Consider the following 20,228-nt stretch of genomic DNA (forward strand, 5'->3'; position numbering starts at 1 on the left):
CGGCGGGTGGTGAGCAATTGCATTGTGCATCATTCGTTTTGTATATTCTGTATATTCTCTTACCATTCTCATTATTACTATTATTATTGTTTTCTCTTATTAAACTGTCTTTATCTCAGCCCGCGGCTCTAACTTTTTTTTCCTTCCTGATTTTCTCCCCCATCCCACTGAGGGAGGGGGGAGTGAGCGAGCGGCTGCGTGGTGCTCAGTTGCCAGCCGGGTTAAACCACGACACATATATATTATAAACATAATATTATATTAACACAGATATGTAAAAATAATTTAAATATATATGTGGGTGTATGTATCTCAGAGAAGGAGAGAGAGATGTGTCAGATATGGACGTACATCTTCACAGGAGGTATATTTGAGACTCTGGAAATTTAAATTTAAGTCACTACATCTGTTTTTTATATGATGGTGTTTATTTTAATGGTGACAAATATGCTGCTTTAAGATCTTCTTTGTTTAGCTGGTTGTTAGAGCAGTGATCATTGAAGATAAAAAAATTAATGAAAAATACATTCACTTGAAATAAGCTGACTAATTAAAGTCAATAACAAAGATTGTTTTCCTATGTTACCATTTTATGAGCGGTTATGTGGATGTGCAAGGAATAAAGAATGTTGTGTTACAACCAGCAAATATATTCTGTTCATAATGAAGGTCCTGAACTCTTAAAAGCATTTTCCTCAGCAGAGGGAAGGGAGTACAGCAATCTCATTTTAAAGCAAGAAGCTTTCAGCTGTATTGTAGAGGGGCTACTGATTTCTTAGCAAGACAGTAGAATATTCTGCTCCTAATGATACACTAATGATTAGAAAGCTGGGGTTTGAGTGCTAGGGATTTATATCTACAAGAATACTATTACAGAATTAAGCATAATCTCGTGGACAGATGTGTGTCAGTCCTTCGTGACTAATGTATGTGAATGCAGCTAAACACGGAGATTTTGTGTGTTGTTAAATTAGAAAAGAATTACCTTTTTTTTCTTTTTATAGTGTTTTTAAACGAAGCAGGATTCAACTTTGTGAGGAAATGTATTCATGCTGTAGAAACAAGAGGTGTGTATTACATCACAAATTATGTATTGGATTATTATGAGTTATTTTTTCTCTAATATTGCTTTGATTAATTCTGCATTTTTTACAGCTCTGTTTTGGAGTGTGTCCATCATTTAGTTTGTACTTTCCACATTTTATCTGTGTTCTTTACACTTGAAACTGTTGCCACAAGTTCCAACAGCGGTTCTTAACGTATCATTTAAGTGGTTTTTTAAAACATTTTCTGTAATTTCGTGTTGTGTAGACAGTTTAATACACAGTTGCACACATCTTTAGTCTTTAATCTGTGTGCAGCGAATTGTGCTTTCTCTTGGTAAAACTGCAGGGAGCCTCAGCTCCCAACTGGTTTCTGGGGTGAAACCTGAAGACCAAAAAGTGGTATGAAGAGTCTCTGCTGAAACATCTTTTTTGCAGACCATAACTCCTGTCATTTTACTCAGTCATTTTGCACATGGTTTATCCATTTTTAAAAAATATTTAGAAACTCACTTTTGGTAGTGCGGATGTACAAAAAGAAAATAATAATCACTCTACTGATGAGGGGATATCTTGCAACACACAGCAAGTTTTTAACTGTCCCCTTGCAAATGAAGAGGTATGGCTCTATCATCTTACATACAAAGACGTAACCTTTTCCTTTCCGTGCACTGAACTGTCAGTATGCAACTCTCTTCTAATCCAAAAGCTGTGTTGCTCTCTCCGTGCAGCATTTGAGCTCATTCAATTTCTCAGGTAACAATCTTACGCAGCTTTTGAATCACTGCTGACTCAGAGCTTGCATTTTTTTTCTGAGGGGGAAAAAAGGGTTTCAAAACAAAACACCTAGGTTATCTAAGTGAGGTCAGACTTTGGAATGTTGTTTTCAAAGGAAAAGAGGGCAATTTTTAAATGGCAAGGCCTGAAGTGGGGAGAAGGGAAGACTTTTAAATCCTGCTGATTTTAAAAGGCAGTTAAAAACAATAAAATTATCACCACTGGAATACTGAAATACTGTGTTGTGAGTCATAGGATCATAGAATCATTAAGGTTGGAAAAGACCTCTAAGATCATTCAGTCAGCCCAACACCACCGTGCCTACTAAACCATGTCCTGAAGTGCCACATCCACACGTTTTCTGAACACCTCCAGGGACGGGGACTCCACCACCTCTCTGGGCAGCCTGTTCCAATCTCTGACCACTCTTTCAGTAAAGAATTTTTCCCTGATATCCAATCAGAATGTCAGATTTTAAGCATTATTTGATATTAGTATCTGTGCTATTAAAAAGAAACAAACAAACAAACAAACAAACAAAAAAAAACAAAACAAAAACAAGAATTGAAATTTAGGGGTAAATTGCACATGGACTCTATTTTGCATGGGGATCTATGCGTAACAAATTCTTAACTGCAGTGTTGCAACAGTATACAGTGTATGTTCTTATTTTGGGTACAGTCATTATTTCTCCTGTAAATGTCAATCACATCTTAATTGGAAGGGATGGTGGTCTAAGCAAATAAACTTGTTGATGTGTAATGTGTTTTAAGACTGCTTTTGGGTCTTATTTTTCACTTTTCCCAGCTATCTCCTTGTTGATTGCTAATATGGGTTATTTCTATGCAAAAGGGTTCTGTTAATGTAAAATTATGATTAATGTATGGTATGGTGTGGATCAGTGGAATGCATTTGTTAATATCCCAGAAGAGAAGTCAGTAGGGTAAAGCAGTACTCAGGAATGTAATTGTACAGTTTTCCATAAATACATTTAGATGTTTTGAAAACATACACCAAGGGTGCATCAGCATTTATTGAAATAACCATATTTTCATTATTTTCATTGTGCTTGTTTTCCCAATGTAGGTATTACAATCCTGGGGCTGTACAGAATAGGAGGTGTAAACTCCAAGGTGCAAAAGCTGATGAATACCATATTTTGTAAGTACCTGCAGTGAACCTTTGTCAGTGTGCTGCGTGTGTGCTGTGGTCCCTTTTGCCTTACCTGCTGTGCTCAGAAGAGTGTGTCATAATATTTACAATTTTGTATGTGCACTTACTGCCGCTAAATTAAGTTTTCAGTCTTAAAATGAGTCTAAACCATCTACTTTCTTGTGTGCATTAGTATTCAATTTCTGCATGCAGTCATCGATATACATGAGCAAATTACTGATAAAATACATTTCTTCCTTAAACTTTGAAGTTTTATTTATTGGTATCTATTTGGCATATTTCAGAAGTGTTCCAAAGCTCAGTTCTGTAACACAGCATAACTCAGTTTAATAGCCAGTTGTTCTAGTCTTTCACTTTTCTTACTAATTTGGCTCCCTGATCCCTGTGTTTTGAATGTCTAAGCCAAGTACATTAGTGATTCTCTGTAGACTTAGGCTTACTTTACACTTTGATACAGTTCATATGGTTAATGTTTACAGGTACTAAATAATGAGTACTATATTCTTTTTTAGCAATACTTTGGCAGAGATTAAAAAACTCAAATTGATCAGATTGGTAGTTAATCTGGCTAATAAGTAATCACATGAGCTAAATGACTAATCTATTAGTTTCTGGTTTGTTGCTTTTCCTAGTTAGTATGTTAGTCAAACTATAACACAATCATAATTCAAATTTCTACCAGCCCCTAAATCTCCTCCTGATATGGACATTGATATGGAACTTTGGGACAATAAAACAATAACAAGTGGACTAAAAAACTACCTCAGGTAAGTATGATGCTACACAAATCTCAGTATTCCTTTTCTGGCCCACTAATCTTTTGCTTATCAATATCATACTACATTTCTTGTATCCATTAGCATGGTAATAATTGAGTATATTACGATCTTGCCTGATACCCCTGTGATTATGTGTAATAATAAATCTAAAATTTATCAAACACTTTCTGCCTTATTAAGATAGTCATGCCTTACATATATAGCCATAAATTTGGCAGAATTTAATTAGTTGCATGTTTTCTTATAAAATCTTACACATTAACCACAAAGCATGTTGTGATCAGTCTTTCTTTTCTGAATCCCTTAAGCTGTGTACCATGTGGTTTCATGGCATCATTGCTGGAGCAGAATAAAAATCTCTGCAAAAGCATAGGTTTTTATCCTATGCTGTTGGTGTCTTTGCAAACACAATATCCCTCCCAAATTAACATTTTCTCTTCAAATTTATGCTAATAAGAGACAGAATTTTCAAGAATTATGGTACTTCTGAGAGAACTCTTGCAATCAGTCATCACTGAATTTGGTTTCCTACAACATACCAATGTACATTATGCAGATGTTGAGGGCTATCGTAATCACACGCATAAAACTTAAAAAGACTTAGAATAATGTGCGTTTTTTTATTTTCTTTTCAATATTTTTTTACAACCAGGTGTCTTTCAGAACCACTGATGACTTTCAAGCTGCACAAAGATTTCATTGTTGCTGTTAGTAAGTAAAGTAATAAATACACTTTCATGAAAGCAATGTTGTTTCTAACGCTTAATCTCCTCAGTTACTATCCTCATTTTTCTCCTTGGTCTATTATTCAGTGATCCAGACATGGATCTGAGTTCTTCCATGTCACTGTATGTGACAGCACAGTGCTACATGAAAGCCCTCAAAACAGAGAAGCCACACTAGATGAAGCTGTTCAGTGGTTTGTTCTGATCTTTTTAGAGGTTCTGTGTGACTGCATTCTGCATGAAATTTTGAAACTTGATTTATATGTTTGCTTGTTTTATATGGGCTGATAATTCTTTTATAGCATTCATCCCTCTCATCCAGGGACTTCTATTTTCCCAGCTCGCCTTGAGAAATTGTAGGGGTTGCTAATTATCTCCTTTTCACAAATGGAGTAATTAGATACAGAGATAGTAAGACTGCTTTTCTAACGACTCCAGTTTAGAATTTGAAGTTACTTCCCCATTTCCTTTTGCCTGGTAAGAGTAAAAGACACTCGAGAATTTTAGATATTTAAAGTATCAGATTAGAATCTTGGGTTTCACTAAGTGGCACATCGGGTCAAAATTGCCACAAATTTCATTGTTTCCAGTATTGGTGTTAACTGCTTTTGGCGAGTTACTTGAAATACAGATTTCAGACTGTTGCAATAATTATAATCAAATCGTCTTCATCATTTTAGAGGCTAATAGTGTTTAGCTCCTTGTAATGCATGTGTGTATTAGCGTACAGATGTTGGTGCCATTTGTAGTTGCATCTTAACACATACTCTATTTTACGAGCAATATTTGTTTTCTTTTTAATAGAGTCAGATGATCAGAACTACAGAGTTGAGGCAGTACATGCACTTGTGCATAAATTACCAGAGAAGAACAGAGAGATGCTGGACATCCTTATCAAGCACTTGGTCAAGTAATTATTTTTCATTTTTCTCTTTGGTATTATTGTAAAATGTGTTTATTTCCACTTTAAATTTGTCAGTGTTGCTTAATCCATTCTCTGTGTTGAAAAAATGCCACTTGAGATTACGCTTGATACTACATTCCATTTCTAAAATGCTGTTCTCAACACAGCTGAAGAACGCTCACCGTAGAAACAAAATTAAAATAATGCCATAAAGAATCACCAGATGACCAACTATGTTTATAAAATATACCCACTGTTTTCATTCACCTTCTTACTTGTTACAGGAATTTGCATTAATTAAATTTAAGAAACACCTAAAGCTATGCTAAGGTTGGTAGAAAATGCTGTTCTGAATCTGAGTCCAGGTCCCACAGTGTTTGAGAGATGGAGAGTAGACTAATTGATAATACTTGTCTTTCATGTTTCATCTTTTTTCTCTCTTTAACAGCTCTGAAGTGTAGTATGATTTGAAAATGCTAATTTGAAGTATTATTATTTATATTTTTTGATATCTATATAAATGTACAAACCCATTTATGAATCTCCTTTGTTTCATCAGCTCAATCAAGAGTATTAATTAAAGGTCAGATGGAAAAGACTTTGCATTTCTTTGAACTGATGACCTTTTGTCTTCACTGAATTACACTTAGCACGTGCTATGAGACAAAAAAAGACAAGTTTTTATTCTCTTATATCTCTATCACTAGCTATGATTATATACCATTATTACGGTATAACTTATCCTGTTTCTGCATCAAAACTTATTCATGTAAGCTTTACTAAATCTTTGGTCAGTTTTCACTGGTATTTGCTGAATACTTTTTAATATGTGTTATTCTTTCTGATTTAGGTTGTTGTATACTTTTTCGTACATTTATCAGTAATCTGGGAATGTAAATACTGAAACAGCAGTCGTTCAGATAAGGCCCACATGACTGAGTTATGTAGGAGACATAAGAGAGGAGTCCATATTGTCTTCATTCCATTCCATTATGTCTCAGCTGTTTTGGTTTTTTTGATCACAGCTTGAGCCACAGCCTGCAGTAAGCTGCCTGCAGTTTTGCTTCCTTTTATAGACAGTAGAACTTTGAAAATTTCTTTGATAGGAAATTATTTAGCCCTAATAAATTATTTTTAGCCCTTTATGTCATAAGCCCCTGGAGAACTAACAAGATAGGGAGCTGCTCTGAATGCTTCCATTGTACAAACTGATTAGGCATACCTGGCATCTTGTTAGTTGTGGGGTGACCCAGAGAACCAGGTGAAAGCAATTTTCCTAAGTTTCCTTACTCACAGAGTTGTTTGATGAGCCAAAAAATACAATATCTATTGCTTTCTAGCCCTCTAAAAAGTTAGAACATTTAATGAGGGATTAATGATTTTGTAAAAGCTGCTAGTCTGGAAGCCCCAAAATATATACATAGGAACTGACTTATTTCTAGGCAGAATTAGTTATAGGCAAGCATTTCTTTCTCGACCTCTTGTCCTGGCCTCTTTACTCTCAATATGACTGCTGATGCATTTCCAAAGAAAAGCATGCCTGCAGTATTCCCTTCTTTAATTGTTCTCTTTAACTCTTGCCTATCACATCTTCGATGCGATTTTCATTTCTGATAAATTTAATCTTCCGGTTTTACACTGAAAACTTTCAGTTCTTTACTTTCCAATGTTCAATTCATCCCTTTTACTTTCTCGTATAATTTGCCAGCTGTTGTTTATGCTAGCAATTCTAATGAGACAGAATTCAAAATTAAGTCTTTTGTGTGTATTAGTTATCTTCCTTCTTCATCTTTTTCCTACCACTGTGTGGAGATTTTTCAAAGAAGAAATGGGAGATAAAGTGCCTAATTGTATGTAAATAGGAAAATATGAAAAAAAACAACCTCCTGTTGCTTCATTCTTTTGTTAAAATCCAATTTCAAGTTGTGCATCCTTTCCCTGTATTTCTTCTAGCTGTTCAGTTCCTTTGTGTATGCTATCAAGTCTAGGTGAAAATACTATACCTTTAACTATGAGTTATAAGATAAGGACAATATTATTTTTTCCTTCGTTTAGGTCTTAAGGTCTTTATGTCTCTGCCTACCTTGACTTTTGTGTCACTGTGCAAAAGTAAATATGATCTAGATGTTGTGGGATGTAGATCATACTAAAAACAAACAAAACAAGTAAATCCTGAAAAGCACCCTGCAGAGAGGTGATACTGTATGAGTATATACTTAGCAGCTAGGCAAATGTGGGAAGTTTGGTGGTGTTTTCAGATAGGTAACTCATTTGTTGTTTTTAAGCCTTCCTAGTCAAATTACCTGCCTACTTTAAAGAATAAATCATTCTTTGGTATGATTTAATAACACCATACTTTCCTAAGGTAGGTAGTCAGGAGTCTGCAGTCTGGAAGTATCAAAAATTTACTGGTGATATATCAAAGAGATTTTGAGGAGAAAGCAACAGCACCTTAATGAATGCCTTACAGCTACCTGAAATGCATGATTGCCGTGGCCTGTATCTGTTCAGTAGCCCAGCAACAGTGGGACTAGGTCAGGGAAAATTGCTTATCAAAATGATCCATTTACAGGCCTGGGGTTTTTTTCTGTTTTGCAAGAAATTGAGCCTTTGAAATGCTTTGTAGAAAGTCCTTTCTGGTTACATTCCTTTTATTAACCAAGCTACCAAATTTGTAACCAAGGAAACCCAAACCCAGGACAAACACTACTTTCTCTCTTACTCTCTAAGACTATAATGTTTGTGTAAGAGACCTTAACAGTTACTGTGCAGCACAAAGCAGAGTAACATTGCAAAGGGTTACTTTTTTTTAGGTTTTTCTAAGAAACCTAGAGCTGAGTAATTCAAAATTCCATTTTCATTAAAATACTAGTGGACTTCCCAAACACCCCTTAGTAACCTAAGCCAAACATAAGACATGTACAGAGAAAACTAGATTAAGATAATTGGCTAAAAATGTGCTTTAACAAGGGAGTCATTTTCATGATACGGCTTCCAAATGATGATCTCTGCCAGTGTATCTGCCTGAAGTAGAACTTTGGAAAGTTTTTCTGGCATAACTTAATGAAGCAACAGAGGAAACATGTAAGAAGATAAGCATTTATTTTCCTGCAGTTTATCATCGTGTTGTCTCCAGTACAAACCCCTTTCCCATATTTTTCCTGCTTCTTGATGTAAATGGGGTGCTAAAACATTGCTGTTCCAAAGATAAGGGGAGTATTACTTCATTATAGAAGTAATTGTACAGTCTAGTTCACCTCTGTACCAAGATACCAAGATAATTCTACTCTTCTCCTCATTCTGTGTATCATTAGTGCCTCCACAACAGTGAGACTGAGAGAAAGGGTTATGTGTGAGTCCAGGCATGGATTTGACCCTGATCCTAACAGAATCCCCCAGTAGCCCAGGGAAAATCTGACAGTCTTTTTGTCACTGGCTTTTTAGTCTCTGTAATAGGATTGTATTTCTGTTATTTACTACCAAACTCTGCCATCAGATCAATCATTTTGCTAAAGTTTTATAACATTGTAAGAACAAATCAAGCTATCTTGAGAATATTTTTGGAAGGAAAACATAGCAGATGTCTCCATAAACCTGATTAATAAAGGCTGTCAGAGAAAAACAGAAGATAAAGTTTCTCCTACCTGCTACTCTTCCAGTATTTTGTAGATTTTACTGTTTCTTAATTTTAAAAGCTACAGGGGTTATTTTAACTATGTAGGAAATAGCTAAAAATGCTCAGCTTGACAATGGTAGCAGATAGCAGTAAGAAGGAAGAGGAAAACATGAACAAGTGCCTCAATAACTGATTCTATTTGGTAGCAGATTTAGTAAAATTAAGCGTTAAGGCAATTAGCAAATTTTTACTTGGCATGATACCTCTCAGACTTGAAGCAATAGGGCAACTGTAATGGGGAATCACTGGCAGTTATTTCAAAGGATTTATGATGATGTGGGTTTTATTTGGCAAATCTTATTTGTAAGGAGAGAAAAGGGGCATTGAGGATTACTGATAGATGGGTTTCATTTTACGATTGGATAAATTATTGGTAAAACTAAGTTTATAAATTCTACATTAAGAAGAAAAATGACAGAAAAAGTACAATGAGTGATAATGGAATATAAGGAAGTAAAGGATTAATATATTTTAAAGTCAGAAGATGTCATGATGTTCATCTAGTGTTATCTATAACACAGAAACAATGATTTCACTGACCCTGTTGATCCCTTGTTTTCCGCACATTAATAAAGAGATCTTACTGCAGTGTGTTTTCAGTAACTAAGTTTCTTTCCTTTACATGAAAGCTAAGGTATATGGTTACCATAGTATGTTCAGTCAATCCAACATCAGGTATTTAAGTTCCTGTATTATCATTGGAGAGGGATAGGTACCTACCCTAAGAATCCTAAACTTTAGACGGTCTGGATCTCTCTGTGGAGACCTTCAAAGATAGTTGCTTTTCCCTGTCAATTATCTCAGGAACTTAAATGCTTACTCTAGGAAGGTGTGCTCATTATCCATTAAGTTATTTCAGGATGGGAACCTTAATGGAAAGACAGTAGTTGTACTATGCTGCATTTTGACTCTAGTAAAAGTAAAAGTTCAAAAAATGTTTTTAAAGGGGAGGCATGAACTTGGGATCTCGTTAAAGAAATAGTCTTTAACAGGTTTTTGCCTGTTGGAATTGTAGTTCAGCACAAATATTTAATTGCATATTGTTTGTGTTCATTTAAAGGGTATCATTACACAGTCAGCAAAATCTAATGACTGTATCCAACCTTGGTGTTATCTTTGGACCAACTCTGATGAGAGCCCAAGAAGAAACCGTGGCTGCTATGATGAACATTAAGTTTCAGAATGTCGTCGTTGAAATTCTGATAGAACATTATGAAAAGGTAGAAAGACCTTATCTGACTGTTTTGTGATAAAGTAGAACTAAGATCTCATTTTCATTACCATCCTTAAGTTCTTAAGAATAAGAAAACTAGCATTTGTAGAAGGTCATTGACAGAAAGAATACCTTCTTCCCACCCCATGTTATGGACCTGTATTCCTAGCAAGTCCTTTGTGGCTGTTCAAGGTATAGATCCAAGGCATAATCTCCCATGCTTTGAAGGAATTGCTCTGATACTTCAGTTGCTTTCTGAAGATTGCCGTGTCCTTCTTATATCTGGAAACAGAATGAGAAGGTCATAACTTTGCTCCCAGCGCTCTCATGCTAGCATTGTATGAAGGTTCACTCTGGATGAATGTATGGATTCTCCTCTGAGTGCATCAGGTCAGAGTCTTTCTGACCATTGCTGTCCTTTGGGGATATGCCATCTGCACAGTGGCGATCTAGCCCCACCTAATGTCGTGAAACTCCAACCATCCTTCAGTTCCTCTTTTCATGAGCAGCATTGATGTGGATCCCCAGCACAATCCCCCATTTCTGTGTGCTGTGTCATTTTTCATGTGTGTAGGTACTAGATTAAAAGTAAAAAAGCAAAAAGAAAAAAATCTTGGATGAGATTTTATTCCTAGGTACAGGTTTTAAGCCCATCATGTGTTTGTGTTTTAAAAGTTCTTGAATACTCTGGAACATACAAACTTCTCGAGGTACTTCTTTTGCTTTGAAGAAAGACATGTCTGTGACTGCCCAGTGTATTTTGGTTTCCCCAGTGACAGCAAAGGTCCATCTCAAACTCTTTCCTGGAACATTGAATAAGAACTGTTTCAGGGCTTGAGAAGGAAGATCAATGAAATCTTAAACACTTGCTTTCAGTCACTAACATTGCAGGTATCAGCTTCACTGAAAAGCCTCCTCAGATTTTATTTTATTTTAAACGATTTGATTTCACAAATCAGCAGAACAGTTAAGACGTCCTTTACCTGGTCATCAGAAGAAATTATATATTGGGGGTCTTTTGTTGATATATATCACCTTCTCTGATGACTAACAAAACAAAGGGAAAAAAATTTGGGTTTCTTCCTTTTCACATTACTCAGCTAAGGGGCAGTTCCTGGTCAATACCAGGATCCCCTGCACTGGTTGGTCAGTAAGTACTGACAGTACGGCTTGGTATCATAGGATTTCACAGGGACTCCTCAAAATGAGTATGATACCGGTAGCCTCCTTGCCTGTAACTCCAAAACATATATATTACGTGTTTCCAACACTGAAATTCCCCTCCAGAAGATTGCAAGCTCATTCAATACAAAGACTATGGCTGCACAACCAAAATCACCCTTGCTCTATTTCTCTGTCTGCAGACGTATTTTTATATTGATGTGCTACTCTCTAATGCCTAACACAGTATTAATGTACTTCGAGAGCATCTCAAGACTTCCATTGAAGTATTTTCTACCTTCTAGAAGTATATTTGCTTTCTTCCACTTCTGTGAGTGGCTTGGAGGTACCTTTTCATTGTTACCTTCATCCTCTTTTGGGAGTGCCCTCTTGATAGGTGATCCAGAAATCCTTGCAGAGATGTATTTTGGCGTTGCATGGCATTTAACCTATGACACTTGGCCCTCTCTACACTGTGGAGATTGGACATTTCTGATTCCTTCAGTAGCTTAACTGAATAGGCAATCTTTGTCTGTAAAACCTCTTCCACATTCCACAGAACTAATTCTACTCCTTCCAGAGAATGCCATAAGAGCTACTCGGTAGAGTTTACAGTCTACACTAGGAGGAATAGCTGAGAAAGGACATCTGGAAGAAAAACATGCAAATCTTTTGGTTATATTTTTTGCTTTGGTCATCCTCCAAAACAATTATCATTTTTACTAGAAGTATCCAAGACGGTTTTTAGGGTTTTCAAGACCTCTACTGCCTGTGTCTTGGATATTGCAGAACAGGTGATATAAGTGAAAGTCACCCAAATCACTGAACTTTCTGCATTGTATTGTCTTTGCTGGCAAGCTTGCCATGCTTATCAGCAGAGAGTTCTTTAAAACCTCATGTGTGCCTGTGTCAGATCACAGTAGTCAGATACCCCCAAAATTTTCGGTTTTTCTGCAGTAATGAAGTGCAAAACTGACCAGTGGTAGCAGCAGTATGTAAAAGACAAAAATCAGGAGATGCTCCAAACGTAAAGATATTCCTCATCAAACTTGACGTATTTGACAAAATAAAGTGGTTTTCTGAAATGCAAACTGGATTGTAATAAGTTATGACTATAACAAGTTTCTGTGACATACAAAAGGTTTCACAGGAACACAGAGAAAAAAATCAATCTTTTCATAATATTTAAAAAAATTTATTACTTCTTAGGCAGGAGTAAGTTGTAAGCACATATTGCATGTTTCACAATTTAGACTGTTAAGCACTTCTTAACAAGAGGTAGAAAACAAAACTATTTAAACAAATATTTTTATATAATTAGTGTAAATTTTAAGTACAGCTCAGTATTGTTCTTGGATTGTAAAATGAGATACGAGCAAAGCTTATATTCTGTGAGTTTACTCTCTTGTAATGTGCAAGACTCTTGCAGCATTGATTTCAGGCACAGTAGTGAGGAAAACAAATGGATTAATAATGGAAGTGTAATAGTACCTCTGTTTTTTATGTCATTTATTTTCAGATATTTCACACTGCACCAGACCCCAATATTCCTCTTCCCCAACCTCAGTCCCGATCAGGTTCAAGAAGGACAAGAGCAATTTGTCTCTCCACAGGTTCACGTAAACCCAAAGGAAGGTATACACCATGCCTAGCAGATCCTGACAGTAAGTTTGTCCTTGTTAACTTATCATCTTCCTTTTTATGTCTTGTCTTTTAGCTTTCCTAAATAATATCCAATAAGTATTGTATTCCAGTAATTACAAGTGTAACAGATGGGGTTTTGTCAGTTTTTTAACCTCTGTGAGTCACAGCTGCACTGTTGAATGACTGCATTCCTTGCTTTTCTCACATGAGGAAGGATGTTTGGTTTTGGGCAAGTCTTGTATTGCATACAATGTTCAAAAAACTTTTAGAGTAGACTTTATATTCTAATCTAAATGTCTGCTTTGAAACTCTGAGGAGTTCGCTATATGAAGTTCATGTCATTTGCTTTTAAGATGATTGTTAAGGTTGGGAAAATGTAAATAGAATCTTTCCTCCTGTAATAAATGTAATTTAGTCAACATCAGGAGATCAAAACCATTACTTGGCTTTTTTCACATGCATGAAACTGTGGTCATTGGTTCAAAGTCAGGCACTGCCTAGGTTTGCCAAAACCACTGAAACTTTCTTAGTTTTTCTGGAATAGAAACAAACTCTAATATTTTGGGGAGAAACAGCATACTTATCATGTGGCTTACTGTTTAACAGCAGGGACTTAATGTGTGTAATTAATTGCTTCTTAGAATGCTTATTCATTTTCATGTAAATGTGGCTATTAAAAAGTTTCACTTCACTCATTTTGATCTAGTGGGCCATCACTTTTTTACTTACTGGCTGTACCATGGAGAAGTATTGAAACTGTAGCAAAGATTAAGTTGTTAAGTTCCACTACTGCAGCAGGCTGCCAAAAGAACTTCGGTGTCCCTTGGTTCCTTAAGGAGATTTACATGAAACTGGTACACTAAATTAATCCACAGTTAAGGTACATCTGTTCTTGAGGACCTGTAGTAATCCTTAAGTCTGTAACGTTAGGAAGTGTATCCGGAGTATACTCTTGCATAGGTGCTGCATTTTCCATAGGTTTATATTACATGATTCCTGCCACTGAGAGTTTAAGTACTAAATGAGAGCAGTAGCTGCCTACACATGGGAATGGCATGGGATCCTGAGTAAGAAGGTACAGAAGAACCATCAGTTACATTCACCAGTCAAGAAACTGGGAGAGTTTCAACTCACACTTCTTCATTCAGGCACATCTTGTGCTGGTGGCTGGATTGAAACTAGGTCTGACCCAAGGGCTCTCTGCTTGTGCTTTGTCATTAGCTTAAGCTCAGCAGTTGCTACACAAGTTCCAGTTAAGTTCTTGCTTGTGTCTAGAAGGCAGAAGCAGAAGTATTCTCCTTGCCAAATATCTCTAGGTGTGGCCAGAGACAGGCAAGAGAGAGCCTTGGCTTCTGGCAACTGCAAATTCTGAAGTTTCAAGTCATCACTTAAATGAAGCATGGACACTTAACTATATTGCAGGAAATTAAGAAATTCTGTATGGCATGACAAAATGAGATACAGGTTTCAAACAGTGGGGAATGATAGAAAATGATAGAAAATGTATGACAAATTTAGGCTTCAGCCAATCTTGCATTTTTCAAGGGACAATAGTCTGTAAAGGGGTACAATGGGGGACAACCTAATCTGGAATGCCAGAAATGGACAGAATATTTCAGATTATTGTACTGGGGCACTACTGTTGTCAGATCCGCTATACGAGGCACAGGTATTAGTGGTATTGTGTGGTTATGGTCACTTGTTGCCCAGGATATTGAAACACGTGGAGCCAAAAGCAGCTGTATCACGTTGGTATCTTATAACTACTGTGTGGTTGAAGAACATATATTCTCTGCTCCTTGTGAAATTTGCTAATTATATCTCCTAGCTTTTGGGAACAAATCCTACTAGAAACTCATGTATGACTCACTAGACTAAATCTAGTCTTTAGGATAATTCAGCCCTCACTGTATTATAGGCCAGTCCTTCGTCAGTTCTGATGAGTGTTGCTACCTTTATATCATCAGATAATGTCGTTAGGATATTCCCACTTTTTGTTGCAAAAGATAATTGGAAATAAGATCAGGACAAAGATTGTTATATAGGTAGGTAAATTTCTGTAATATCAGTCTAATTAAAGAAACTCATCAGATGTTCAAGTTGTAAGGAATGAGTTGTCCTTCTGCAGGATAGATGTTTTATGATAGGTGTGACAATTCAGAAAACAGAATATCTATAGAGTTATGGACGAGTCTTAGACTGCAGAGATCCTCAGCAGCTTGGTAACCAAATAAAATTTAATTCTTGTGCCTGCAGGCAATACAGTCATGCATTTAAGAACACAAATGTGATGAGTATCACATTTGCCTTATCATGGAAGTCCAGCAAGATGCTCACCGCAAAGATATCACAGCACTGTAACTGTTGAATTTGTGAAGGACTGCAAGCAGTTCTTTGAAAATGCAAACTCGTATGCGAAATAGTTTAGTCTGTAGCCCATTATGTTCATCAGCTCTAAAGAAATATCCACAAAATGCAGCTCTTCCCGGTTCAAGATAGGAATATGTGTGAAACTTAGAGTAACTAAATAGATATTTTGTCTTTAGAATTACTGCCTCTTAAACTACAGATTAATTAATTTGATGACAGGTAAGGTACAAGAGGCTAAAGGTGGCATGAGAGAAATGCACTAGAAAATGTAATTATTTTTCTTGTTTCCCTCTCTCTCCTCTTTCTCCCCTCCCCTGACTCCTCCCTAGGTGACTCTTACAGCAGTAGCCCAGACAGCACTCCCATGGGAAGCATCGAATCTCTCTCTTCTCACTCCTCCGAGCAGAACAGCACTACCAAATGCACGCCCTCGCAGCCCCGGGAGAAATCAGGAGGGATTCCGTGGATTGCCTCTCCCCCTTCTTCTAATGGCCAGAAGAGTTCAGGCCTCTGGACTACCAGTCCGGAATCCTCATCAAAAGAGGATGCAACCAAAACAGATGTGGAGTCAGACTGCCAAAGTGTAGCTTCTGTCACTGGACCAGAGAATGCTTCTCCACCAACAGACCTGACCAAAAAGAGTTCTTACAGTCTGTCTGGCCTGAAAAGGTCTTCAGCGTCTTCCCTCAGGTCAATCCCATCAGCTGAAGGTAATTTCCAAGGTCTTGTAGGACATCAGTGTTCACTGTGAGGAATCAGAAAGTAAGAGCTGCATCTGATATCCATTAATCTTTTATGTTTATTTTTAAATTTTTATGGCATGTTCTTTCGGTTTTCAAACTGCTTCTGACATATTTCCGTTCTTTGTCACCTGTACAGTTCACACAGCTTAAAAGCTCTCAGTGTTTCTCAGAATTCAGAGTACTCTATCCTGCTGCACCTCACTTAGACCACTGACTTGTAAGGAGATTGCTGATTTATAAGAAGTGTTGGTAGCTGTGGTTTATCACTGTGTCAAAGGAATGGTTCCTCGCAACATGATTGACACTGATCAAAGCTAGCATTCAAATTCAAAAAGTACTAGGCTTAACATATCTAGTAAGAAACAGTTTTGTCACTCCTTGTTGATGTGCCTGCCTTTTTTTTTTTTTTTTTTTTAACAACTGCATCTCTTCAATTGACTGAAATAGGAGATTGAGGGAAAGGTGGGGGTGTTTTGGTTTTGGGCTTTGTTTGTTTGTTATGGATTTTACAGTCAATGCCTTTAGTTGAGATAGGACTGGACAGATGGGATAAAAAGGTAATCCCTGACACGAAATGTATGTCTGAAACCCTGCTGATGGAATGGCTGCTTCATCCTGCCATACTTGCATAGTTTGTTACCCAGTACTGCAAGTATATCAGCCTGAACATAAGATCATGGCTGAACGGTCCTGTATATGGACATGATGTGCAAGTATAACCACAAGTTTGCAAACCGAACTTCAGGAATCCCATTTCAGTGCACAAGTTAGGATGCCAGTCTTCCTGTTCAGTCAAAGAAGGATGCCACTCCGAAGAACACCCTCAGAGCACCTAAGTTGAGCCTGTGTTCCAAATAAGCCCAGAGACAAGGCTCCTTACAAGACAGGGAAGCTTGAAAGCATAGCTGCTTGATGTAGACAGTTCTGCTAAGTGAGCTGGAATGCCTGTGAACCCTTGCTGTACCTCTTGAGTACATGAGGTGATATTGCACTATATTGACAGCTATGTGGAAATTCCTTTAGACGAAACACCTTGTTGAAATCAGTATATTTGCAGTTTTTTTGGATTATGAAGATTAATAGCTGGCACTGAAACAATGAGCTCCAATGGACTGACTGCATTTGCCACTGAGCTGTCAATAGTATAAGAATACAAGTACAGGTAGGATAAATATGTGGTTATGTGCAAAGTCCTACAATTTTAAGAAAATTCTCTCCCCTCTGCCCCCTGTGGAGTGTGCTTTTTCCGAAGACTTCCAGATATGAATTAGTGTCATATTAACAGTATTAATAATACAGAATAATAATTAACAATAATTTCTAGTATAGAATAAAAATATTAATAATATAGGTATTGTTTTTATTTTTGGGGATCTCTTTATATTTTGACAGCTTTTAAAGCATTATTAAGAATTTGTTGTTCTTGGGAATAAAGAAACACAGAAGTAGATGCCGTTACTGTCTTGCAGAATATATATGCAAACAAGGCAACAGTCCACAGATAGATCAGCTTAAAGGACACACGTGGCAATGCCTTGTATTCATTAAAAGGACTTTTTTGTGTGCAATACAGTCTGTACAGCTATAGATGTGTTTTATCAAGTTACAGTAGCAATTTCTTTGGGCAACTCGTAACCATTAATTCTAAGTATATTTTCAAACCGCATGAAACTTCCGTGTATACTGAAATACTAATTTTTACAAATTAACGTGGTCTGATTTCACAGTTGATGCTGCTTTGAGCAGGAATTTGGACTAGATGAGTTCCTGAGATCCCTTCCAACATGAATTTTTTCTACAATTCTATGCAATGTACTACTTTATAAATGTTGAGTTTATTGTACTTCCTAGTGAATGTAGTATCTAGCCATTTAAGTACAATGTAATTTTTTAGTATTCACAATTCTAATGTAATTTCTTCATTCTCACTGTTAGTCCTTTCCTCCTGGCTTACTGCCTGAAAGGCTGTTTCTTCTCTGTCTTAATACATACTTTGCCTACCTATACTGCCTCTTAAAAAAAAAAAAAAAAAAACCACAAAAAGACCCCAAAACACAACAACAAAAACTTTGCTTTGCATGCTACACATGTTGTGAAACAACTTCAAATTAGCTTTAATATTCCCTACAATTTGGTTGTTTTCTTTAGGTAACAAAAGCTGCTGTGGATCTATACAGAGCTTATCTTCAGCAGATACCAAAGATACACCAAAGGCTCCACCAAACCCTGATTTGCCTCCCAAAATGTGCAGGAGATTAAGATTAGATACTGCATCAAGTAATGGCTATCAAAGACCAGGATCTGTGTAAGTCATCAAGGCCCTTTGGAGATTTGTTGTTACAGTGTTGTCTACTATAAAATGATCCCAGAGAGCTACATAAGTAGTTGAAAAAGTATCCATGAATACTTGATTTGAATATTTCTGTATTTGTGAATGATTTATCTAGCTTCATTAAAATTGTAAACAAAGGAGACACGGCACAAAGTCTGTTGCAGTCAGTTGAAAGACTCCCATGGACTTCATTAGACTACAGACAAGGTCTGTAATAAAGAAATGTATCTTTGGAAAGTGATCAGTAGTATTATCTTTGACTCTTCTGGAATTTAATGTTTCAAGGAGCATAAATGCTACTTCCTGCCATTGCTGTTATGTCAGGAAGATCATCAGATCTTACTTGTCTAAGTCTGAAATTGGAAAAAGCAAAAAAAACCAAACTTCTGCTCTGAAATTTCTTTGGTTGCTGCATGTTAAATAGTTGGGATCTTTGGTTTTTTTCTAACAGTTGGGGGTTTTTTGGGGGGCGGGGTTATTTTGAAAGGATGATAATTCTAAGCAATAGAGGTTATAATTTAGCTTGTTGAGATTTGGGTTATCAACGTTTCTCAGTGCTTTTAGCACAAATTTAAGAGTCAGAAGATCTTTGCTGTAATCCTGAATTTGACCTGGAATTTCTCTGTCCCCATGAACAAGTGATTTCCAGATCTGCAGAGCACCAAGAAGTTCTCCAAATACTGCAGCACTTCATTCAGCCTCTCCACTTTCTAAACTGGAAGGGATCACTGTAGTTATTTCACAGACTGTTGTGTTTTAAATAGAGAATCCTGCACAACTCAGAGTTCCAGCATGATAGTAACAGAGTGGCAGTAAAAGCATTTCCCATATATCTACTGACCATCCATGAATAGAATTTTAAATATAGGGTGTTGAGATTTCCCTTGCTGACTCAGCAAGGCACTAGAGCATGTGGAAGTGAGGCTCCAATTAAGTTATGCCCTTAAGTATTCTGCTGAATAGGGACTTAAATTCAGCTTTTGAACTTTCTCTGCTTACCTAAGTGAACACTTAATTTTTACAAATGTGTCCATGTCTTTAGATGATTGAAGTGAAGTTAATCTTTCTGTGTTATTCATGGGCAAAGTATAAAGCAAGGTGGTGCTTTATTTTCAGAGTGGCTGCAAGAGCCCAGCTGTTTGAAAGTGCTGGTTCACTTAAACAAGTTTCTTCAGGACGGTAAGTGCTTCATAGGATGTAACAATTTGTAAAGTCCTTTCTGTTTTGCTGGCTTCAAAGATTGAAATAGAAATGTTGGAGCTTTGTTCTGTGTCCTCTGGACAGCATTGTGTGGCATGCCAAAATTTTTGTAGTTTATTAAACTCATCCTCGCTCTGGTAGAAAACTAAATCTAATGGAGAATACCAGCCTATCTGGCTGTTCTGTCACCTGAGGGAATGGCAGTGAGAGATGCTCAGGTTAGCGATCTGCTTAAGGACACAGCTACAAGAGCAAATTAACAGGATTTAAATTAGGATGAGGGATGCTGTACTTATTCCATACAGCTGTTTGTATATACATGCTTTCAGCAGAGTAGCAAACATGCTAGTTTATCTTATTGCTCATGTCCTGAATAACAGCTGCTATAGAAAGTTCAGGATTAACTTGATCAGGATTCCTGTCTTTCCCATCACATACCTTCCATGCCTCAGTATCTGTCTGGAGAAACTGTTGCCCTTTCTTCTCAC

General features: G+C 36.8%; 1 protein-coding gene across 1 annotated transcript in view; it reads left to right on the forward strand.

Annotated features, from left to right (window-relative positions):
• Positions 1–20,228, forward strand: part of ARHGAP42 (Rho GTPase activating protein 42) — a 122,032-nt gene that overhangs the window by 95,368 nt on the left and 6,436 nt on the right. Inside the window, exons 12-21 of the mRNA XM_035889186.1 lie at positions 1,005–1,067; positions 2,907–2,981; positions 3,676–3,760; positions 4,425–4,483; positions 5,302–5,407; positions 10,138–10,297; positions 12,971–13,115; positions 15,795–16,175; positions 18,357–18,513; positions 19,657–19,719. Coding sequence (XP_035745079.1) covers positions 1,005–1,067; positions 2,907–2,981; positions 3,676–3,760; positions 4,425–4,483; positions 5,302–5,407; positions 10,138–10,297; positions 12,971–13,115; positions 15,795–16,175; positions 18,357–18,513; positions 19,657–19,719 — 1,294 coding nt within the window. The remainder of the gene's footprint in view (positions 1–1,004; positions 1,068–2,906; positions 2,982–3,675; positions 3,761–4,424; positions 4,484–5,301; positions 5,408–10,137; positions 10,298–12,970; positions 13,116–15,794; positions 16,176–18,356; positions 18,514–19,656; positions 19,720–20,228) is intronic.

Source organism: Egretta garzetta, unplaced genomic scaffold (assembly GCF_000687185.1).
Source record: "Egretta garzetta isolate BGI_Z169 unplaced genomic scaffold, ASM68718v1 scaffold492, whole genome shotgun sequence".
Lineage (NCBI taxonomy): Eukaryota > Metazoa > Chordata > Aves > Pelecaniformes > Ardeidae > Egretta > Egretta garzetta.